Source organism: Abramis brama (assembly GCF_963993115.1).
Source record: "Abramis brama genome assembly, chromosome: 5".
Lineage (NCBI taxonomy): Eukaryota > Metazoa > Chordata > Actinopteri > Cypriniformes > Leuciscidae > Abramis > Abramis brama.
Window position 1 is genome coordinate 25,569,446 of NC_139967.1, and position 25,617 is coordinate 25,595,062.

Below are 25,617 nucleotides of genomic sequence, written 5' to 3' on the forward strand. Positions count from 1 at the left end.
TTTTTACACATTTGTTAAAATTTGTCAGAACATTAATTAGAAGTTCTATGAATATATTGCATATATTTTTTGCAGTGCACCCTCCTCTCATCAATAGGTGAAACTCGAAAAATTTGAATATCGTGCAAAAGTTCATTTATTTCAGTAATTCAACTTAAAAGGTGAAACTAATATATTATATAGACTCATTACATGCAAAGTGAGATAATTCAAGCCTTTATTTGTTATAATTTTGATGATTATGGCTTACAGCTTATGAAAACCCCAAATTCAAAATCTCAGAAAATTTGAATATTAGCCTACATGAAATCAATAAAAAAAAAGGATTTTACATACAGAAATGTCAGCCCTCTGAAAAGTATAATCATCATAATTACTCAGTACTTGGTTTGGGGCCCTTTTGCATGAATTACTGCCTCAATGCGGAGTGGCATGGATGCTATCAGCCTGTGGCACTGCTGAGGTGTTATGGAAGACCAGGATGCTTCAATAGCGGCCTTCAGCTCTTCTGCATTGTTTGCATGTCTCTCATCTTTCTCTTGGCATCTTTTTCAAGATGAGAACTTTTTTTTAAGTGTAGAAGTGTTCACAATGACATTTGAGTTCATGATTTTAATGTTTTTTTGTGTGGCAGACTAAAGACTAATGACAGACTGTTGATCTTTGAATAAAAATATGTTTGGTTCAGGTTTGAAATTCATTATCTTTTATTATAGGCTATGTAGTCTAATATCATAGTAGGCCTACCCCACCAAAGCAACCCAGATGCAGATTTACACTCTACAACATCAGGAAGTTCAGACACTTCACACACTGATATTTTACATGCATTCATTGCAAACTAGATTTGCTTGCACAATAGGCTTACAGAAATTACTGGATCTGGACCCTCCCAACTATATATTGCAGAGGATTCTGATAAATTAAAATGAAAAATGAGTCAAATTGATCAAGGGTGACAGTAAAGACTGTTACATTGTTTCAATTTCAAATACTTTCTATTCATCAAAGAATCTTGAAAAGAAAAGTATTAAGCAGCACAACGGTTTACAACTTTGATAAGAAAGGTTTCTTGAGCACCACATCATCATATTAGAATGGTTTCTGAAGGATCATGTGACAAGACTGAAGTAATGATGCTGAAAATGTTGTAAAAAATCACAGGAGTAAATAACATTTAAAAAAATATTTAAAATAGAAAAGTTATTTCAAATTGTAGTAATATTCTCACAATATTGATTTTTTTTTTTTTTTACTGCATTTTGATCAAATAAATGCAGCCATAAGACTTTTCAAAAACATTGCAAATAATTTTTACAGCCCCGAAAATTATTGAACCGTTTCATAAAGACTAATTTTAATAAACCAACACTCATCCCCTCATAATCTTGTTCACTTAGCAAATCTTTTTTTATTACAATATTCCTGTTATTATTTCAAAATACCGTTTCCAAACAAAATCATGAGACACACACATAACACAAAAAAGAGACTCAAATAGCTTTATAGGCATTCTTTAATTCCTCTTTTTTCTTGTTCAATCCATACTCATGAGGTTCTATAATCTGCCCAAACAATCAAAATACATACCAATATACAGAGTGGAGAAAAAAGACATGATATTTACAAAGAAAAAAAGATGTATTTGTGGAAAGTTTCCAATAAGGGAAAAAAAAGGGTAGAACTGACATCATCCGACATACAGTAATATTCATATTGTGTGCTAGTACCGTCAAATATTAGTTTTTCCATACAAACTTTTATAAACATTATAAAATATTGATAGGGCAATATCTGATTACTAAAAAACATGTACCTAGTACAAAATAACAAAGTCTGTAAAAATCTTTAAAATATTTGAAAACAGTGAAGCAGGCAAAAACAGGACAACTACAGATATTTTTGAGGCCAATAAATAAAACCAAAGGCAAATAGAAAATATTAATATAATAACAGTAATGAAAACTAATACATCCTACAAATGGACTCAAATCCCAACTACCACAGGTATGATAAACCTTCATGAATTGAACTCCTCCCTGATAAGAAAAACAGTCTGTATGAAGTAGTTTTCCACTTCACCAGCAGAGGACGACATAACACCATTCACCACTGACTATGGTCAACAGCACTTGGGAGAATTCTCTTACACACAGTGAGCTGTCTGTCAATAAATATCATCTTCATGGTGTAAGAAACAACATTACACCTGTAACACTGACAAAAACACTGCTTTTCCTTCAACAGTCAACATGTGGCGACAGTAAACCATGACGACAATAAAAAGGGATGGGGAGCATTATGCTGCGGAATCATCACAAAAGAGTTTACACAAGAAAGGAATTGACATCTTTATTCACAGAAACATCCAGTGCATTTGGCAACCCTCAGCGGGTTTGTCACGCACACATCAATGGTCACTCACAGAGGTTAAAGCAATGCATTACTCTCATCTCATGTGCATAAAAAAAAAAACTGACAAACACAATATCAAAAAATAGTGACAACATAAATCTATACTTAAATTAATGCTTCAGGTACAATAAAAATATACAGTACTGGAACCCAGTACACATAATGCTGGTTTATATCATCATCTTTTTTTTCTTTTCCCCAACCAATTGAGTTTGCCAACCAGCAGCATACTCGCAGAGTCAACAGACAAGAACGACAGCATAGATCGGAATTGGTTTGTAGTCATGGGACGTACCAAACACATTTCTCCTTCAGCTCAAACCACGTTTTAAAGAGGGGGAAAAAAGGAGTACAAAAGTCTGCACAAAGACTGAAAAAGCCTGAAATATCCAGTATGAAAGACAGAAAGAGAAGGGCCTTGTAAAAAGATGCTCCTCTTTCCAACATAAAAATGCACCGTTCAGCAAAATATGGATTGTCATCTCCCTTGAAAAACAGGGATACATCTCACTTTTGGAAGGGGCAAAAGGGGGACACAGCTTGCTTGTTCAGAGGGTTCACTTTACGTCCTGTTCAACAAAGATGACCTGCAAGAAATTAAACAAAAGATTCATTTAACGAGTCAAATAAAATGATTCAAAATGATCCATCTCCAAATTGAAAAAGGCAAAAATACATAACGTTCAATGCATTTTACTTAAAGTCACAACTAACGGAAGTGTGACAGATCTTTTCTTCTGTATTATATGTATATCCGATTGGAAAAAAAAAAAAGTAGGCCGGAATTTAAGCAGACTAAAGGACTGAAAAAGTCCTTGTAATTATTACAAGGTAAAAAAAGGAAATGTATGCATATGTATGCTTATTCACAAAAAGATCAATAACAACCGATTTTAGATTTCATGCCGACTTTAATTCCTATGACACGTTGTATAAAACCTTGAGTTTATATTACGAGCCCCTCATATCCATTTTAGTATAAGCAGACTGAATGGACAATATCTGCCCTGTGTTCTTATCCAAGTCCAGCACCCTACACTTGATAAATCAAGTATAAACTAGTTTCAGACTAGCAATAAAAGGCAACTTTGCCCTATGGACATTATTCTTCTGTCTACACATCAGCTGGATTGTCTTTTCTCTCTGCTCTGCTCTGTTTCCTGTTGGGCTACTATCCTCACTCCGAGACAGTGAGTGTGGTGAAGCACGAACTGCTGATACAGACAGAATCTGGTGCTGTGACAGATCCTGTCGCAGTGAAAAAAAACAAAAAAAAAACAGCCCACCGTTAGCCTCTGCAATCACTTTCTTCCTCCCCCTCTCCCTCCATCCCTCTTGAGCAGTAAAGCTATCAGGAAACGTGACTAAGCAAGAGCCAAGAGGTCTCACGCTTTCCAAGCACATATGTGTGTGCATCCATCACTGCGAGATCTTTGGCAAGTGTTAATGGAACATGTTTTTGTCAGTTGATTGTTTATATATTGAAAATAATTGATTGAAATGAACGCAGGATCAAAAACAGATTAAAATATTTAAAATACATATTACAATATTCTTGAATACTTTAAGATTAAGGCTACATAATGTAATTCTCAAAACACCATTTAGTTCGAGTGTAATGTTCCAGTAAGGCAAACTATGCCTTAAAAAAATCATATAAAAGTAATGCAAAATGAGCTTAATTGAAGGTTTATACATTTTTTCCACTAATTCATTTCCATGACCATTTGTTATTATTGGATGAGATTTTTGTTTTTAAATCCTTAATTCTGACCGACTTTGCCAGTGAATCATTCAGATTAATTTGTGACCGTTTTGACTGATTCGCTGAAAAGAACAGACACAAAAGAACAATTCGCTTATAAATCACATATTACTTGGATTGCAAGCACATTGCGCACAAACTACCAATATTTAACCGACTAGATGAATGGCATAGCTAGATTAAATTATATTTATTACAGAAATTTCCATGACTTTTAGGATTTTATTTGATTATTTTTCAAGACATGGACAACACAATTTAAATTCCCTGATATTTCTCTGACAGTGGGAAGCCTGTTCATTTAATATTTTGATTAGCAACTCAATTACTAATAGACAGTGTCTATCAGCAAAAGTCACTGCTCTTCAGACAGGTCGGGAATAATCTCGACATCTGACATTCACACTTGCCAAGGGAGTGTCAATCAACAGCCCTGATGAATCATATCATACACACCTGAGAGATTTCCATCTGTCTTTCTCCATGTTGTTCTCCGGTCCTTCACTTTCATATGATGCCAGATACAAAGCTGTTGATAGATCATTGAGATGAGACGAGTGTGTCAGCAACAGAAAACAAAGCCACCTGTTTTCATTCATGAGGAATGTTCTGAACTCATGTTACTCGGTCATTTAGCATGACGGCATTTTACACCTGAGGTAAATTATGACAAGCGCAGTTGTCTTTGTCTGGTATCTAGTGTGCTTATTTCGCAACTGTCATTAGAACAGGTTTATGACGTGAGTGGCAGAAAATGAATGAGCAGAAGTAGTTCAGACAGGAAGTCCAAGTTCCCAGTAAACAAGTAAGGCAGAATGTAGAAATAATGTAAAATCAGCAGTGTCTTCCGTCAATATTATTAAGTGTCTAGGATTTTAGTAGATAATCGCCACTGAAACTATAGAACAGCACAAAAACATGCAAAAAATGAATCAAACTAGCACTGAAAAGCATCACATGAAATAAGTACCATCTTCACTGAAGACTGGTGCGGTCAGGAGATACTGCAGAATCTTGCGGTCTCTGTCAAAAGGACACTCCACCTTCTTCCAAGTCATGAACTCCATCACTTGTTTGGCCAGCTCCCAGAATTTCTGCAGCACAGTCAAGATTGATTCTGTTAGAGATCATCGCCTACGTTTCGTGTGTAGCTACTGTCACACTGAATCGATGCCCTTGAAACTTCATTTCAACAGATGCAAACGTCAAAGAACTACTGCTTCTGTTGCTACGTGACAGTGTTTTCTCAACCAGCCATTGTTATGCATTAGCTGTGACGCCAGTTGTTTCCATGCATCACGTTAGCTTGCGTGTGTCGCCAAGCCAAACGGAAAGAATTACCTCAAAATTGACATGTCCGTTGGGGAGCCTGTTGGTACATCCTTCATTGAGGAAGTAAATGTCTTTGATCAAGAGGCTGAAGAAAGGAATAACAATCTGGAAGGCAAAAAAGGAACATACGATTACACAACAGCTATAACTGACCAAAAACTTTAAATAAAAAAAAGGCAACCAAATCGAGCTGCCTCATTGGAGGCCATCTGAGGGTTATCGTCACAGCAAGACTGCATTAGGCAACGGTGTTTTACAACAGCCTCTAAAAGCCTACAAGGCAGAGCACAACTGGATCTACCACTTTAGAGAGCAATAACAATGTTTCACGACGCAAGGAAGCAGTGGTGTGCATGCAAGGCCGAAATCTCTATAGCAGCAGATTCAGCTACGACATGATGAACAAAGCTCTCTCTCTCTTCAAAACACAATAAAATAATCCGCAATTCAAGCTTTGATGCAGAAATATGCATCAGATGTGGAAAGAGATGAAGAAAAATAAATGCCATGTTTAAAAAAAATTGTACACCTGAAAATTACCATCAGCCTGAAGACTAGAAAATTGAAGTAAATACTTCAAAAATGATTTTTTTTTTGTCTTAAACCTAAACATCACACTAAAACTGAGAAATGAATAAACTAATAATGTCACTTACTCATTTTGTTATTTAGCTTTTTTTGTTTGTTTATTTGAGTATAGTCCCATGTGACTAATTAAACTCAAGTTCAAATTGAGCTTAAAATAAGTGTAATAACACTAGTGAACAAAACAATGGGTCAAAAAGTTGATGAGTTAAAGACATTAATAGAACAGCAATGCATTCCTGCTTTAATTTGTTTACAGTGGAAATTCCTGCCCTGGAACATGCACATATTTTGTCTCTTGTATCTTTAAAGTAACAACACTAGCCAAAGTCTAAACACATCTGATTTTAGGGAAAAACAAGTGACATGGGCCACTGTGATGCAAAGAAGCTGAGCATTCCAGAGTTGCTCGGGAACATTCCGTCTCCCCACCTAAACCCACACAGCGAACATCTCCTCCCTAACCAGTCGAAGAAGCAAAACAAGCCTTTATAAAGCTTAACAAAAACAAACAACAAACAAGTCCCCCAAAAATGTAAAAGAACACACAACAAAATTGTGCAATTTGACAAAGACATTAACAATGCGAACATCCTTTTGGCAGACTCATGCCGGATGGATTTTACTGCGTGAGTTTGCTCACAAAAAAACACTGAAGAGCATCAGAACATTTTGTTAACTGGCCGACTTCCATGTTTTTAGAACAAAAATGGAACATGTTTTGAAGAGGAAACAGAATGTCCCATTTGACGCCTTGCCCTCAACAAATCATCCGCAAACAGTCCAGCCATTATTACATAACTCTCAGGCAAAGAGGCCAAACTCAATTTACTGGAAACACAAAGTCTCTGGATTGGGGTCTGCATTTTCCAAGCTCATTTTTTTTACTTGAATCTTTTACGTAATGAATCAGATTTGATCATTATCCTCATTACGTTTGTTGTTATTATCAATACAACATATCACACACTTCAAACCCTGTTTGAAAACACCCAAACAGGGTTATGAAACCAACGTTCCTACGACTTCTGTAAGAATATGTCTGGAAGGAGAAATGAAACGCATTACCTTCTCTCTGCTACTATGAGCAGTGATGGATCTCTGAGTGGCTCCACGCAGAGCTGTTCTGTAGTTGTAGAAATTGCTGGAGGGATCCATCTGGTGCTGAGAATAGTGAGGAAAAAAACAGGTTTATGCACCAACCTCAGGACTTGGCCTGAAAAATTTAGATGTGGTTTCTACAAACTAAAGTTTCTAATGAGCTCTAAATCTATTTGCCATGGTTACGTCTTAGTTAGAACTACTGATTTAGGCAACATGAGTCACTCTAGTTACTATTCAGCATTGGACATTCTTTCATGGGAACCAAGTAAGATGATACATTTCATGTGCTTTCAAACGTCATTAAACTTTTTGCCTGAAGGTGAGACGTTCACAAAGGTTCAGTCATCTTAAACCAGCAGTTTTAGTAGGTCCACTATGGTTCAAAAGAGTGCTAAAGCAAAAGCTTTTTTTAATGTTTTTGAAAGAAATCTCTTACTCTCAGCAAGGCTTCATTTAGTTGATCAAAAATACAGTAAAAACAGTAAAATTGTTAAATAATATTAAGCAATATTAAGTTATACAAGTTTAAATATAACTTTCAATATATTTTAAAATGTAATTTATTCCTGTGGTGGCGATTTCTCCAGTCTTCAGGATCAGGAGACCCCTCAGAAATCATAATAATATGCTGATTTGCTGCTCAAGAAACATTTATTATTATGATCAATGTGGGGTTTTTTTTCTTTTCTTTTTTTGTGGAAACTGATACTTTAAAAAAAAGAAAGAAAAAAAGAACAGCATTTATTCTAAATATATATTTTATTCAGCATATATTTAGCATATATATTTAGCATATAGCAATATATTTTTTTAGCATTTTAAATGCATTTATTGTTACTTTTGGCAAATTTAATTCGTCCTTGCAGAATAATAGTATTATTCTCTCAGGTAAGCTCAAACTTTTATTAGGGACTAGAAGTGAATATCTGCAGCTTTAACATTCAAAATTTTAATTCTACAGGGAAGGCAAAACAGGCCATCTAAGCCTTTTATCCTACAATCCTCCATTGTCTGAGAGTAAAACAAAAGGAAAAGGTGTTGTGATACAGAGGCTATTTGCACATCAAAATGCTGCACCCCACAAGGCGAGACTGAACCATGAGTAGGTGTGCGTGTTGCGTACATAAGTCATATATCAAGTTCAAAGCCTCTATAAAGATAAAGCAAGAGCTAAACAAACCCTCTTTAGACAGTAAACACAGTGTGCAGATTCAAAATTAAAGCCTTAAAGGTCTCAACCCCTAAAATGTGGCCTAAAAAGCTTTGTAAACATTTGCACACCCACTCAAAGGGAGAATTGCCGTGCTTCAGAAAAATAATGATACAAAAGCAGCAATTCTCGCCCACTGGAGACTAAAATTGGCAAGAGGTGGCGTCCATATTGTCATGGGTTTGAGCATCATGCATGCATGAGTCAAGGGGACAAGAGCCAGGGTTGAACACTTAATGTGCTTAGTGCCATGTCAGCACTGCGTTCAATCCCAACTCGATTCAATCCCACTCATGTTGTCCGCTACACACCCACCCACTACTGTAAACAGAAAAGATGAAAAACCTACCTCTAGTATATCAAATTTGGCGGTTTTGACTTTGCTCCAGGTCTTCTTGAGCCGTGACACGGGGCTCATGTTCATCCCGGCTGAAAGACACACAGAAACAGACACAGGTCAGCACACTGTAACACCTTGTTTCCTGTCAGAGGTGCAGTTTCTCTGTAGCAAATAGAGCAGTTAGGCCCATGAGCCCACATGAACAATGGCATTAGCAGAGCATCATTTCCCTCCGACAATAAGTTCAGCTTATAGTGCTGAGGGTCACGGTGGGCTTGTGCAGTCAGCACTAATGACCAGATGAGGTCAGAGTGTTGACTGGAAATCACTAGGGGTGGGTCAACCAATCAGATTCGTCTGTACTGACGACAGAATCATTTCTTACTAAGCCTTCCTTAAATGTTAATCTACTCGTTTTTGATGCTTTAAAATCAATGTGAAATCAAACTTCAACTTTACTTTCCTAATGCACATTCTTTAGCCATTGTTTTAGCATTCAGTCCATTTTGGTATATGTAATGTTCATATAAACACTTCCTGTTGCACTCTGAAAAAAGTTTTGGGTCAGTAAGACTTTTTTCAAAAAGTCTCCTATGCTCACCAAGGCTGTATTTATTTGATAATTACAGTAAAAAAAGTGATATTGATAAATATTAGATATTTGTAGATCATACATTCACATTTTGCTGAATATTTTGTGATCTACATGTGAAAATCCATTTGTTTCAGATCTTTTCTTCTCCAAATACAACAGCCTGAACAATGTCAGCACTATCTATCCATCAACAGAAGAGCCATGCGAGAACTTAGTACCATTAACAATCTGTCTGAAATAACAGGTGTCAGACCCAGAGCTGCTCCGTCACACTAACACGATACTAGTGCGAATGATCTTTCAGTCCTAGCCACGCGCTGACACTCCATTCACATCACACAATGCCTCCAAAAAACACTAGCAGGAGCGATCAAACTTTCCCATGACTTGTTTGTTCTCTTCCAGTGACTTTAATATCGGCTCTCCATCTCTAGGGAGAGAGGCTTGTGTAAGAGCCCCAGCCCACAGGCTCATCTCCAGGGAATGACCAGGGAAAGGACAGCTGCTTCCACTCCCTCCCTCCCACAATCCCCTCCTCAATGAGTCCGTCCCTCTCTCAGTCTATTGGATTGGTCAGCACTGACCATCTGCCTGAAGGATGCCGCTCCCTCGTTCCAGCTCTCACTCACACAAGCTGAACAGCTGCCTCCTCTCATGGCCCTCTCCGCTCCCCTACCCATAATGCCTCAGGCACATGCAGCTAATTATTATTTTGATATAATTATTATTGATAATAAAAGCATCATATATTATTAGAAATCGAACAATTATACAAATGTTTGGAATATATTTGATATAATATATAGCTATATTACAGTACAGCTAAAGATTATCTGAAGATTTTCCAAACAATGAACAGATAAGATACAGTGAAGGTTGAAATGTATTTTCTAAACCTTGAAGCACAGCTAAAGACACTACAGCACTCCACAAACACAAATAAACTGATGAATTGTTTGCAGAGTCTATAAGAGACCAGTGACTTTGTTGTGTGTGTTAAGCGTACAAGAGCAAGGATTAGAAAAGCAAACCAAATCCTGCCAAAACAGCAAACTGTATTATCCAAACAGATTTGTGGGGAACAAGAGAGCTTTCTGTAGCAAAATTGTTGCAAGGGATATCAAAATACTCACTAATGATGGCCATGAGCGAGTTGAAGTTGCCAATGTTGAAGCATTCTCGTGCCACGTCGATGAAGAACTCAATGACTCGAGCCCGATGTTTCTTCTTTACAGGCTGCATAAGAAAAACGAGCAAATTATGAACATCAAAAAGGGATATTTATAACTTCTGATTTCAAAGATCACTAAATACTTCAGAGCCTTTCATGATATATTTAAAAGTTTGGGGTCGTTAAGATTTTTTTATGTTTTTGAAAGCCTCTTATGCTAACCAAGGCTGCATTTATTTGATCAAAAAATACAAATAAAAACTGTGAAATATTACTACAATTTGAAATAATAACTCTATTGTAATATACTTTAAATGTAATTTATTCCACTGATGTCTTTAGTTTAACATGATCCTTCAGAAATTATTCTAACATGCTGATTTGCTGCTCATTTATTAATTTTAAAAACAGTTGTGCAGCTTAACATTTTTGTGAAAACTGATTTTTTTATGAATAGAAAGAACATGAATTTTCTGCCCCCAAACTTTTGAAAGATAGTGTATGTTTTCTATAAAGCCTATATTTAAAAATCACATTAGAATCACTAATAGTGCAACACAACTAACTACTGTACAGGAATTTAAGTTGCTAGGTGAGTCATAGCATAAGATCAGATAATTACCATGCAGATCTCCGTCGCCACCAGGTAGCTGAGCCTGTTGAACCACTCCACATAAGCCTCCAGGTTACTTGCTTTTTTGTGATCACTAAAGCATCTCTGCAAGAATCAAAATTTCAAAGATCAGTATCACTATTATAATTAAACTGAGGCTTGAGCTTAGTCAAGTGCTTCATTTAGAACATCGCGCCACAATGTTTTCTAGTTTTTTGTTTTTTTTAAAGACACCATTTGGGTTATATCTGCCATTATCTCTGTTTTTAATTGATCGGTATCAGCCAATTTCATGTTTTTTTTTTAACCAAGTAGTTAAATATCTAAAATATCTATGATGGAGAGACCTTGAAGTTGTCTTCCATCACTGTTTTAACTGTGTTCTTACTATTCCTATGCATTTTATAATATTTACGTGGGGTTTGCTGTTTTACATTTCCTGTTTTAGCTGAGTGGGCGCTCATTTTAGCTATCAATGGAAATATTTGTCAAAATGTATGTGTTGATTTTATCTGTCATATTTATTGTATTTATTGACTTGTTTTATTTATTGACTTAATAATCTTGTGTATTTATTTATTTCAATATCAATGCATACAGTTTTTATCCTAAATTCTGAACTGCAGGAATTTTGACAGGCATTTAAAGAATTCATCATTTGTGAAATATCGCTCTTGAAGTGATCTCACAGAACTCTGGGATATGCGATTCCTACATTCCCAACCCAAGTAACAAAGGCCTCTGAGATGACTGATGATCTCCAACAATGCATTCAATCAGAGAGTTCGAGCTATTTTCTGTTTAGGGGAATGTATTCAGACGCTCTGTCTGAAAGCTCGGGTCACTCGAACCCTTCATTCCTCACATTCCTACAGTCTGACTGTGCCGTCCGTCACACAATGCACAATCTACCCAACTCTACCTTTGATGGATAACATCAGAGAGCCATGACAGTGCACAAGGACCCTCTGGAGAGACGGCGACCAAAACAAAAGAGAAAATGGCACCAGTAACGCCTTGACACGAGCTGTTGCCCAGCAGCCAGGCAGCAATGGGCATTACGAGGCAGGGCTAAGCAAACTTTTGGCGGGTTATTGTGAGAAACCAGTTGCTAGGCTTTGGCCACAAAAGGACACTGTGAGGAACGTGATGAGGGAAACTTGGACAATGACAGATTAGACAAGGAATGTGCTGTGAACGCTGTGTGAAAAAGGTGACACAGCGTTGAACCCGAGTGTTAACGTAAACATTGTGCGTATTGATTTGTCCAAGCTGGATATTTCCTGTAGTGCGCGAAAGACATAACATTTGTGTTGAATGTATTTTTAGTTAACCTTGCTGACCATAAACAGGATGGGACTGTTACCTTGTCGTTATCAAGAGGGTCTTTCTGAACAAATGCCTGAACAAACTCCTCTGGTCCGATGTAGCTCAGTCTTTCCTGAAAAATAAAGATGTCGTCAATGTAACATTTGCAGTAAGTCCAAATGGTCGCCTTGAAAATAACTACACGGATTATTGATTTTGTAAATTAATCCATCCAAACCCACAGTGAGGTGTGGAATGTAGGGTCATGTAAACAGAGGAAGTTCCTCTCACCAGTTCAATGTGTGTGAGTTGTTGTGCCAGGGTAAAGGGGTCATTGCAGATGGTCAGAATGTCTCTCTGGATAGACTGAGGTTTGGTCTTCAGCACAGTTAGTCTGTCGGTCACAGACGAGTTGATCTTGGCCAGGGCCTCCTCATACTGACTCAGTGTGGTGAGCTTACGGATCAGCGTTTGTGTCATCTGTTGCACCGCCTTACGATAGAGCTGAAGAGAGACAGGAGACAGAGGTCGTGGATTTCATTACAACCATGCTTTTATAGACCAGAATTACCAGCTAATCATTCATTTGAAAGGATTGACAGCTAAATGTGTCCTGCGCTGATAAGAAAGCTGAGGGAATACACAGAGTATTTGCCCTGCAAACATCTAATGGATTTTCAGGCATATAATGGTGGAAAAAAAGCCCTTTCCTCTTGATTGGTCAGCAATGACAGTGGTTCGGCTTATATGGTCTATCATTCCAAGATAGGGTCTTGAGTATGTTACATAAACAGTTAATGGAAGATTACGAAACAGCAGCACTTCATTCATGTCCTTCAAAGGTTCACAAGAGCCCTGCATGCCTCCTATTTCCCCTCGTAAGAAGATGAGGTTGAGTTATCTAATAACAAGAGCCTGACACAGTTCTGGACTTCTGTTGCATAAGAAGAGGACAGCTGCGGTCATGCCCTGTTGCTCAACATCAGTCAGGCTGTCCATCAGTCAGTCATCACCAGTGGGCTTTAAGAAGCAGGTGTCAAAAACGCACCGTGATTTTTCTTACAATAATTTAAGATTTTTTTCCAGCTAATGAACGATAAAAAACTTTGACGGCCAATCAGAATCCAGCGCTTGAGCATTTAAAAAGGCAGTAAACATAACTGAAGTGTGTGCTTATAATAAACAGAACGATATTGTCCGTTGGTGTGGGCGCTAATGCAGTTATCGTTATAATTATCATTCTTGGTGTGAACGGTCCTTAAAGGTTTTCCTGATTGAGTGCAGGATGTACAAAACATATTTTGCTTCTGTCAGGCTTCTGTACTCCTTTCTGACGCATAGAAAATAAAAAGTGGCCGATTAATCTGCTGTGCAGGAGGTCAGTGGCACATAAATCCATCTGACTCAGAACAACCAGCATTCTTGTGCACTCCAGCACATTGTGTAGATGCAAGAATATTGATGATCTGAGAGAGAGTGAGAGACAGAGAGAACAGGAGACGAGACCTTGAAGCACTTTAAAGAATCACAGAGAGTCTTTAATAATTCCCTCTCCAAGGTCCACCATGTTGACACAAACAGAGGAAAGGAAGATTATTTTTAGCAGGAGTTCTTGGCGATAACTGCTTGACATTTTAATGCAGCAAATCAGACAACTTACTTCTTGTGAAAAAATTAGAAAGCTGCTTGTGTGCTGCCTCCACATTTTTAACCCTGGCACGAGTGTGCGACAGCCGTACAGATCACTCTGGCATGGACGCACCACACCCAGGTCAAAGCTCTCCATTACTTTCCCAATAAACAGAATGTGCACAAAAGGTGTCCAAATGTGCACCAAACGCTTGGATCTGCAATTGTGCAACTGCGCCCTGCCTTTCCTATACAGAAGGCCACATGCATAATGACGATCTAAGCAGACCAGAAGCCTGAAGACCAAACTGCGGTCTGGACACAGATGTTACAACATCTATTCTCAGCTCCCGCACCGAAAGCAAGAGATCTGCGATGCAAATGCCAGTAAAAAGACAGGGAAAACAGCAGGTCAACAAACTGCTGGCAAACTCATCAGGACCGATGAGGTCCAGAAGAGGTCAAAACATAAAAGGCCTAACTGGAAAGCACTACATAGTGATCTTGTTATGATGGGCTGGGAGCACTGGAGAGTTCATTTGAAAACATTTTGTCTCACGGGCTCATATATTATTATAAATACACCTATTGTCTATTGTGTGGCTCTGACTGCTGTGAATCCCCCGTCAATGTAGAGTCAGTGCTCTACTGTAACAGACACTCATTACCCCACGATTCACTTTCGAGTACATGCCGTACACATGAAGGGGAAAAACACAGGGACTGAATTACATAATACAGACAGCATACTGATGGTCTGAACAAATGCATTCTTCAAGCTTTGAGATGCTCTTCTCATGCAGATACATATCTACACAGATTAAATTTGTCTCGCCTACGTAGTAGATGTAAAGATCAAAGAGACTTTGATGAGTTTTGAAACAAAATAGTGTGACCATTTCATTGTAACATTTCATTGACATGTAAAACAAAGTTTTAAATTTAAATTATGTTATGTAAAGGTGCTTTCATCCTTTAATGAGGCTGTTTTCCTTATTATATTAAGACCATTGTCTCATTTCAACATTTTTGATAGAAAAATAAACTTAATTCATCATATAAGAGGTGTGTTCAGGTTACTGTATGTATGAATTGGGTTTTAATTAATTTTTAAATAAATAAATAGGTACTACATCATTGACCCTTACACCTTTTGACTGTACGTGCAGTCTTATTAGTTTATCACCCTTTCACTAGATTGAAGAGGCGGTACAACATGAACACATTTCCTCTATGAGCGTAGCGGGGCCGCAGAAGGTCATCGATCTCCAGGGTCGGGATGAAGCAGATCAATAGCCACACATGTGTTTACTACACAAGTCACCGGAGGATGAGCCCTGCTTGTCTTTTCGGGTTAGAGAAACATCATCCGCTTGGATCTGTTGGGTCAGCGTCCTCCATCTTAAACGGTCTATTCTAACTAGCTCCCTGCTGTTAGTCATTACACTAATGCTCACAACCATGTGAGATGACCAGATTATTTTTTTCTCTGTACATTAACAAAATCAAGATTTGCACAGAGGAGGACTGTTCAACTGCGGACTATGGAGACAAATGCCCAGAAGGACATTCGAGGACAAAGCTTAATGAGAGCTGCCAACTTTATTCAAATTTAAAGGGAAGTGACAGGCTCAGCTCCGACCGATAAACAGCAAAAGTACGTGAGCACAACAGAAGGACGATAACCTGATGTAAAAAAATTAAATCTAATCATGTAACAACCAAAGAGTGTTTTTTTGTGTGTCCTGGAAGTTTAAAAAGAATTTAGCATAAATGATTCCAAATGTGGTGAAAAAGTCCCTTTGAGGAAAAAAATGCTAAGCCAGAACAAGGTAACATACGAGTCAGCGCTAATGGAACAATTTAAAAGCAGCCTGTGGAAAAGCACCAGTGAAGACAAAAGCAGCAGAACAAAAGAGCTTTATTCTCGCTTCTGTCAGAGCACTTTAGGTCTAAAGAAATCTCATTCCCCAGTGCCCAGGTGTTGACACCTTCTCACCCAGCGTGTTACATCTTATGTCTTAAGCTGCCAAATGTTAAAGAAGCCATGCTAAGACTTATGCAAAGATGTTTTATTCTGTCTATGCTAATAGTGGTACTAAAGGTATAAAGAAACGCTAATGTCTTTGACGCAAGTATTCTCACCTTTCAGGTGACTATTATTTTAAAATGGCGTTGCCTTTTAGCTGACATTTCCTTAAGAATAAAAAGCTCATTGTTTCTGCTGAAATGATCACCTAACACTTGGAAGCGGCAGACTTACTTCATCTCCAGTACTCAGACGATGTGTTAGTTCCTTCAGACTCTTCATCATCCTTTCATCCCTGAAGTCATAGGGAAACGTCTCCGTCCACTCAGTCAGCAACTGCAGGACCTTAGGAGCAATTTTCCTGACTCTTGCCTATAGATAAAGTAAAAATAAACAATGTAATTGCAATTGCAAATTATTGTCCCTAGATTCTTAAAGTTCCTTGCTAATGCTAGAGCAACCATGACGACTGAAGACATCTTCAATCAGTGTAATGATACATGATGTCTTTGCCAGTTTACCTTGTCTGCCTGAGGATCACTGAGCCTCTGCTGGTCCACACACAAATGGCACACTTTGGACATCAGCTCATATGGATGAGTAAAGAGACGAGAACTGAGCAGGAACGTGAAGATGTATGTCCTCTGCAAGTCAATAAAAATTAGATCAAAGTTGGTGCAATAATACGTTTTTCATTACTCTAAACAAAACTAGTATCGGACTAAAATCTAAGTGTTGACTACATACATTTATATTTCTGGAGAATGTAACTAGTTAGCTACATTACCGTTACAAAGTTTGGGGTTGTTGTTGTTTTTTCAAAAGAAGTTTTGCCCAGCAAGGCTGCATTTATTTGATCATAAATACAGTAATAACAGTAATATTAGTTTAAAATAACTGTTTTCTATTTTAATATACATTTAAAATGTAATTTATTCCTGTGATGGCAATCACTGAATTAAGCTGAAATTTCAGCATCATTACTCCAGTCCTCCGTGTCAGATGATCCTTAAAAAATAATTGATTTGGTGCTCAAGAAACATTTCTTATTATCATCAATGTTGAAAACAGTTGTGCAGCTTAAGTTTTTTTTTTAAACAGTGATCCATTTTTTTTCCAGGATTCCAGGATGATGAATGGAATGTTAGCAACAGATTAAGTAGAAATCTTACTTTTGATCAATGGGTCCTTGCTGAATAAAAGTATTAATTTCTTTATTAAAAAAATCGTACTGAACCCAACCTTTTGAACGGCAGTGTATGTTGGTGATTGTTAGACAGTTAGACAGTTTTGACATTTAAAAAAAATTATTTGAGACATAAAAATGAGTGTCCATGTGTTTTCAATACTCAAAATCCAATATCAGAATAAGGCTGAATACTTTTGATACTCTAGTCTATATACTCACATCAGGATAGTACGCCACTGTAGGGACCAAGTGCTCAATAAGAGCCTCCAAGGACCCTGACACCAGGTTGTTGTCATGGTAATACAGGCCTTCGTAGTCCTCTTCCTTGGCCTTATAAATATTCTTGTTGTATCCATTGGGCCCATACATCACTGGAAAGGGTGGCGTTTGAGGCATTTTGTCCTGTTGAAGGACATGAAACAGTCTGATGAGCCTCAGATAAATGCAAACACACTCAAAAACAGACATTAACGTATGAACCAATTCGTTAATGCTGAGCCCTCAGCCTCCTCTGAAAAGTTTGTTTTCCTTTGTGTAAAACACAAAGTCCCCAGTATCATTATAGGAAGCTGAGTGGAAAATTACTTTTCCTCGGATGGACGACTCATGGGGATGAATATGTCACGATTAATCTCAATGTGCAAACACCTTCCCTGATTGAGCCTAAGAGAACTTGAATTTAATCTCCATTCAGTGTGCATTTCAGACTCACACTCGCTAGCTCTAATCCACCATAGAGCAGCTGAACGTACCGCCACTCACAAACACCAACAACTGAATCTTCATGCTGCTTTTACCTCACGTGGATGTACAAAACAGAGGCTCTTTTAACTATGGTTTGATACGAAAAAAACACGATGACCTATGAGATCTGGCGCTTCTGAAAAGAAGGATTCTCTTTTTCCCCCCCTCAAAACCAAAACGTGGCCCTTTACAGATGAGAGTCCTGTGAGTCGGTCAGCATTAGCTAGAGGTGATAAGCAGACAAATGCAGTTCTTTACCCACACAAAGAGCTCTGACTCACACTGCCTCCCTCCTACTTCTGTATCTTCCAGGCTCTTGGGGAATGGCAGAAAGTGAGTTTTGCACATGTCGATGCATCACCTAATCACGCGGGCGGCTCCAGCATGCCAGCACGAGCTTCTGTGCCATTGCAGAGCTCAGCACGTGACTTTATGTGAGATTCCTGGACACTGCGCATATGGGCCCCTCAATGGAGGCATTCACAGCTAAGGCACGGGGCGCCAAGGGACACCCCAAACAATGTGCGGCCCCAATGGCCGCCTGCCTATTCAGGCTCACAGGCGTTCGGGTGCCAGAGTCGGACGGGAGTGCACAGGAGGGAGGGGGTGTCGTATGATGAGGTATATGGCCCCCCACAGAGACCTCCTACATAAAACCATAGACATTAGCATCAAAATGGAGGCCCAATAGGTCAAAGCAGCAAACGCCCCCCGCGCATCTGCTTTACCATGTGTTATACCATCTGAGCAAGTCAATGAGTTGAAAAGCAAGGAAGGCCAACTTATGTCATGAGTGACTTTGCTCTCATCACCAGAAATTGACAATTTGTCAAGTCCTGTATGAATGATGCCTCTGGGAACCACATACAGTTTTACTCTCTGTCTCACATTCTGTGACAGCATTTGCCAAAACATGCAAAGAAATAAACCACCTTGTTGTTTTTGACCAACCATCAACTCATTATATGGCCAAAAAGCAGGATCCTCCTGCGCATCTGCCGATGCAAACCTATTAGCGAAGCCCCCAGGCCACAATGCAAATCTGCTAAAAACTGCAACTGAAAAAGCCAAAGCCCTTTTAAACTCACTAGGCACACCAGCTGCAGCCCAATTTAATTCTGTGAGTGAATAAAACAAAGCCGAAGCTGATTAGTAGCAGGGAATCTGGATGTGTTTACTTTTTGGTTGCAGGTGTCAAGTATGGCCAGCCACATGTCCTCTCCCCTCTCCTGTTTAAACAAACACTGAGCACAGCCTTCACAACAGGGACCGTATAGCGTATAAGCAAACAAAAAGGTCCTTTCTTTCACACAATCACTGCACTGTATTTGTCAGAGCTTTTATTTTGACTATGTAGAATATTTGGCATCCATGCACGGCTGCATTTCAAATAGTTATGACTATCAGAAAGCTGAAAACATTCAGTCCCACCCACATGTTGACTGTAGTGTTGATTACTGCGTCTCTAGATCACAACAGACTTCCTCAAGCATAAAGCAACGTTAAGCAAGATAAATAAACTGTCTCATCTTCAGGGTTCCCACACCTTTTGACCAATGAATTTCCATGATTTTTCCACTCATTTGGATTTTAAAGATTATTTTTATATTAAGATTACGCTCACAAAGTTGATCAAATAGAAAATGTAATAAATAAAATAACATTCTTATTTACAATAATTAAATTTCCAAGACATTTCCACGAGTTATTAAGATCAATTTCCAAGGAAAATCATGAATTCCTTGATAAATTTACAGGTTTTCCATGGCCGTGGGAATCCTATCTAATGCAAATGTAGAGGTTAAAACAACAAAACCCAAACATTCTGGGCTGTTTTGAAACTGCATCCTCAACAACAGGGTTTGTTGTGCTCATTGGCATGATTTTAGAAGCTATAAAGTTGTTGTGGCAAGTCTTATATTTAAAGGTTGCTTCATGCTTAATATAAAAACAACCAAGGATTAAGCTCTAACAAATAGGAAGGACTGTTCACTGCTGTGCTGACAGGAATACATGATTCCCACTCACATTCCTCTAAAAGATCCAAACAAACAAATGCCGTATTCAAATGACTTTGTTTCTTATGGTCCACGCATACAACTCTCAGAGTTCGATGTAGTATAAAATGACGTTACGAATATTATGAAATGAGGAAATAAACATGTCTGCTCAAGACACCGTCATAGACGCTGGCATGACGAAACATGGCCAGTTTCCAAATAAATTAAGCAAAAAGATCAAATTGAGTCTTAGTTTTTATTTTTGTTTCTGTCAAAGTGGGTTACATGTTAGCCTTGGGAAATGAGCAGGTGTGTGTCTGTGTGTGTTTGTGTGTAAGACAGTGGGGGAAGGGTATAGCTTCATTGAAACTACTCAAGTGTGTTTGAGTAAATAAAGGGCTTGTCTGGCAGGGCATACTGTCCTTCCACTGTAAAAGCACTTTGAGCTATACCTGCATGACTTGTAACACAGGGGCAAAGTCCAGCCAAATCACAGCGACCTGATGCAGATCAGCATTTCAAAATAAAATCAAGTGTCTCGGACACACTTCTTTCCACAATTTTTGACCTGACAAGAATTCCTTATTTCTTGTCAAAGAAAAAGTACAATAAACAACACAGATTTATCAAGTACTGTAGATATGACAATCTGCTTAATTCCCAAAATAGCTTACTTATTTGATAGTGGAGAGGAACACATGGCTAATGATCATCTGAAATCAACAGGGGAATATTCAGCAAAAACCCTCCAGTTCCCAAAACCACCCACCACAAGACCACTGCTGCTCTAACATAGGATAAATGAAAATGATTTCCCCACTGAACACACAAAACTCCATAAAGCTGCCATCTTCATTCTGCAGTGCACACCATCTGTTTAGTACACATTATGTACACTATATTCCTATGCCAATTTACTGTAATTTTATAACATATCATATCAATTATAATGGCCTTTCATGATACTTTAAGATGTCACTAAGCCCCATGGGTTTTCCTGTGACTTGGAATCACAATTTTTAAATTTCCTGAGATATCCTCTTTAACTATATAACTAGTGAGGTGTATAAACATTATAGCTAATCACTGTATAATAGTAGGCTATACATCAAAGTATCATGGTAATACCATGACACATACATTAAACAAAATGATCAATTAAATCAAACCATCAAACTATCAGACCAGTCAAAAAGGCAAGACTAGAATTTGAATTACACTAACAATACCATAAATAACCAATAATACATTGTAATCATCCATTATGGTACATGGCACTGAATTTGTTGAGCATAGGATATCAGCTGAGAGATCATTTTCAGGATCGCCAAAACACCACAGGCTAGATTCTTTATTAATGTACTTATGTCAATAAGACAGCAATGAATATTATCAGCACCGAATATGTGTTGGGTATGTTTAAATATAAGAAACTGGATTCTGCCTTGTTTGCATGAGATTTATTGACTGACGGATATAGAGAAGGTTGTAGGCTACTGTGAAATAATATTGAAATAATATCAAAATGCATGCAAAACAAGAGGCGTCTTAAAGGCATCATTTGAGCGCTTTTGTTATTAAAGCGCATTAAACATCGCTTGCGTTTCTCACCTCGAAAGGGACAGAGACTCCGCTGTAGATCAGCTCTGCAGAAGTTTGGCGTTGAATGGCTGAGCAAGAACCTCCGAACATATAATCACACACTTCAAAGAAAAAGATTCTTAAAACATACGAAACTAAAAAGTCTTAAACCACGCTGCGTACTCCCAGGTCATACGGATACCGACTGTGCCATTCAAGCGTATGATCCTTATAAATATCTCCAGGAGGCAGTATATGCGACGCGCTATGCACTCACGATCTCAAGCAAGTGTGTGCGGATCCACTGAGCGCGCGAAGAGTAAATGATAGTAGGCTGAGCTGTGAGATGCGAGGTGACCAATCAGCGGACAGCACCAGAGACCCGCGTGCATGGCAGCGCGTGCCCATTAGTTTACGAAACATACCGATTTCACGAAAACGACAACTGAAAGAACTAAATTACAGCGAAAATCCCCTGAAAATAACTTGTGGCATGAACTAATTTGAATTGATCTTTTCTCATAATCCACAAAATAAATAGCCTAGTGTAATGTTACCATCATTTGATGTGAATGGGAATATTTTGTGGAATCTCCGTCAAGTCTCATTTTTGATAAAATTCAGATAACACTATAGCCTACAGACTGACTTATAATATAGGCCTATTTATTTACAATGTTTTTGTATCTGTTTACCTGCATTATCTTTAGCTTAATTTTAACTAAATCTGTAAAACCCACTACATTAATTATTTTCCATAGCCACCTTATCTCATCTTAGAATTGTTCTTGTGTTTTGCTAATGTGCTATTTACACATGCATGTTTCTTAGACATGTATCAGGATGCCTGTACTTAGATTTTCACTGAAACTGCAGGGCATGACCCCCGCATCAGATACTACAGTGATTACCTCAAACAGTTCACAGAGAGGGTTTCCTTCTCTCATTGCAGGTCAGGGACCGAGAGGTCATCACCTCTCACCTTCATGAGGTGTGCTAACTGAGCGCCAATAGCATGTTTTAACAACACACATATCAGTTTGTCTTTTAAATTGACAGAACAAATTGATTCATCTGCTAAACGTTTCACTCACCTAAACAGTTAAACTAAAAAAATGAGGAATATGCTACATAACATATATATTTTCAATAAGTGTTTAAAGTATTATACACATTAAGAAGACATTAGCTGATATCAAACCAGCACCTTAATTGAGGGAGCCTATGAATAAACATACAGTGAAAACATTTGTTAAAAAAGCAGAATAGAACAAATTTCTAAAGCTTTAATGTGGAAGATGTGTATGAATCATCTCTAAAATCTGCATCACAAAAGACTCTTCAAATGTGGTGTGAAAATTAAGATGTTTCTTCATGCCTTTGACAACCAGCCTGAATAAAATCTGAATATGAGGAGCATTATGCTTGAAAATAACCATTCACAGATTTCACATCTTGGCTAACACCTCCACAATGGGCCCACAGTTATATAACCTCTGTGTATTGAAAGTCATTGTTCATTGTGAAGTGCTGAATTGTGGAGGTGTTCGTAAAGAACAGTTGAGTTATCTGCAAAAGTTAATACTGATGACAAGAACCAAACATAACAAAAAGTTGAAGAGAAACAGCTACAAGTTCATTCAAATACTGTCGTTCGTCCCGTTAAATACACATTTAAGTTTAGTCAGCACAGACGGTCTGACTTGGCTCCCCTTCTGCTCCAGAGGTATTCACACCCCTGTTTTGTAGTCCTAGATGGGGCATTATGAATGTGAAAAGTGAGACATGAATTATTTAGATGTTTGAAATGCTTAAAAAGAATGCATGATGAATACTGTGGCTGTTGCTGTTAGGATTTCTTAAGTCAAACATGTAAATGTTTGACTTAAAAAATCCTTAAAACAGAACAAAGGTTAAAAATGTAAATGCTTAAAAGCTAAATGTGTTGATTATCCCAATTAAGCATTTTAATATTCCAAATCTTTACAAATCAATTTGATCACTTGATTAAACAAAGAGAGTCTCACAAAACACAAAAGTCTATGTAGAGTGTGTAAATGTTTTTACACATAAAAATGCTAAACATGGAAATTGTCATCAGGGTACTCATTCAAACATTTCTGGCACATCCATTCTGTGGAAACAAATGCACTAGCAGTTGACAGAGATGATCAGGCACGGTGTTAAAAAACACAGTATGGTTAGCTGTAGTTAACCAAAGTGCTAATGTACTGCAGAAACTTTAGTATACCATATGGTTACATCATGTGTGTGTTGAATCTCCATTACTGGAAGGCAAGGAGGTCACAATCGGCTTTGTCTTTTGATCTTTGGTGTCACTCTGTTATCATGTTGTTTAATAGCTAGGCTACTTCATTTCACAAGCCCATTCATTAAAATAATTTATAATGCTCCCTTTTCACCAATTATAAGAAATAATATTATGCCACGTTGGGTGTAATTTTGTCTCTTAATAACAAGTCAAATGGAGACATTCAGTACCCCAGCAAACCAACCGGACACTTTCCAGACATACCAATTTATAACTCGAGATTGACTTGCATCATATATGAATTCTGACTCAAATACTTGATGTAAGCCAGCTAAAGAAAAGCATCAGTCCAACAAATCAAGTGCCAGATCATGTAAAGACCCTAGACCAGCCTTCCCCATCCCAATTTTTTACTTCACAATCATTGAGGAAAAAAATAAATAAATAAAACTGGCCTCCAATCAGGAACAATGGGTGGCAACCAATTCCAGACAAAGGGCAAAAGTAGGTCAGTACAGTCTGCTGCTTCTTTACTCAGTCATCATTCACAGAGCCTCATTAGCATCTCGTTATGTCACAAGATCATCACATGTATGGAAAAGTCAAAGCATGGAAACCAATGTGACTCAGTGATCAGAATTAGCTTCCAAATGAGGAACAAGATATGTGTGTGTTGCTTCCTGACATTCAATGTGTTACCAAAAAACTTTTTGTGAAATATGTGTCTCTGTATAGTTCTCATAAATTTAACACTGTAAAAAAAAAAAAAAAAATTGGTAAATTTGTTCACTTACAGTATTTATTCATCATTCTGTTTTGATTTTTAACTTCTTGATTTAAAAAAAGCAATTCTGCCATCTTAATTTGCTTAATTCATAATTAATATACTGTAGTATCCCAGTCTATGTGTTGAACTTTTTTGTGAACATTTCTCTCTATGAAAGATTAATCCATAAACATCTAGGTTTTACCTTTTCCTTTAAGTTGCACTTAAATCCAGCACTTTTCTAAACATTTACAAAACATGATGGGATAGACACAATCAATTGTACTCATGTATAGATTTCGTCACAAACATACCAGGGAAACCCCAACTGACAAGTAAAGAATGAGTGAGGCACTTTCCCAGTCGATTTCTCTTGATGGATTCAAGGGAAACATTACACTCTGCAATCTGATACAGACCACACAAGTGGACTCTCAACTACACAAGCCAGTTATAGTCAAATGCAACCTGATGATCAAAACCTTATGGAAATATGACTGGATTTAATTTGTCAGGAATGTGGACCATATATACGTTTCCAGAGGAATGTCTGCAGCACAATTCTTTTTCACAGTTGGCCTAGTTCAATGTTGGCGTGAGCCTGAGGAGAACGCCTTTATGTCTCTGTCTGACAAAACCACTCACATCCCAGAAACCAAAAAATAGGGCATCTCTAACTGCGGGAAGTGACTTTTGAGAAACCTTGATGTGAAGTTCAGTAACCCCCTTTCACAAAGACGTGCGCTTCTTCTGAGGTGACCTCCGCACTGAAAACGTATCATTAGGATACTACGGCAGATGATAACCCATTGAACTCAGCCCTTAAGGTCACAAAGATATCGCCTCTCCCGTCCCATTCTACAACAGATGCCACATGATACAACATGTCACAGATGGACTGGATAAGATCAAAGGACAGGTGTAACAGCCAACAGAGACTCGGCGAGAGAGAATTAACACCAAATTACT

General features: G+C 38.0%; 1 protein-coding gene across 1 annotated transcript; it reads right to left on the minus strand.

Annotated features, from left to right (window-relative positions):
- Nucleotides 1-1,498: 1,498 nt before the first annotated feature.
- Nucleotides 1,499-21,907, minus strand: rasgef1ba (RasGEF domain family, member 1Ba). The gene is made up of 14 exons (XM_084115858.1): nt 21,641-21,907; nt 17,505-17,687; nt 16,618-16,740; nt 16,331-16,468; nt 12,730-12,942; nt 12,497-12,571; nt 11,140-11,235; nt 10,480-10,582; nt 8,761-8,840; nt 7,166-7,261; nt 5,522-5,617; nt 5,151-5,274; nt 4,637-4,709; nt 1,499-3,002 (listed from the first exon to the last, which is right to left on the minus strand). Exons 1-14 carry the CDS (start codon nt 21,719-21,721, stop codon nt 2,978-2,980), a joined length of 1,506 nt encoding a protein of 501 aa, XP_083971984.1. The 5' UTR covers nt 21,722-21,907; the 3' UTR covers nt 1,499-2,977.
- Nucleotides 21,908-25,617: the final 3,710 nt, after the last annotated feature.

What these genes read in the sequence shown, in the direction of transcription:
- rasgef1ba (XM_084115858.1), bottom strand. Translation starts at nt 21,721, where the DNA reads ATGTTCGGAGGTTCTTGCTCAGCCATTCAACGCCAAACTTCTGCAGAG. An exon ending in CAGTGGCGTACTATCCTGAT is followed by an intron (nt 16,741 to 17,504) that starts GTGAGTATATAG and finishes ATTGACTTGCAG; the next exon opens with AGGACATACATCTTCACGTT. An exon ending in ACGGACATGTCAATTTTGAG is followed by an intron (nt 5,275 to 5,521) that starts GTAATTCTTTCC and finishes ACTGTGCTGCAG; the next exon opens with AAATTCTGGGAGCTGGCCAA.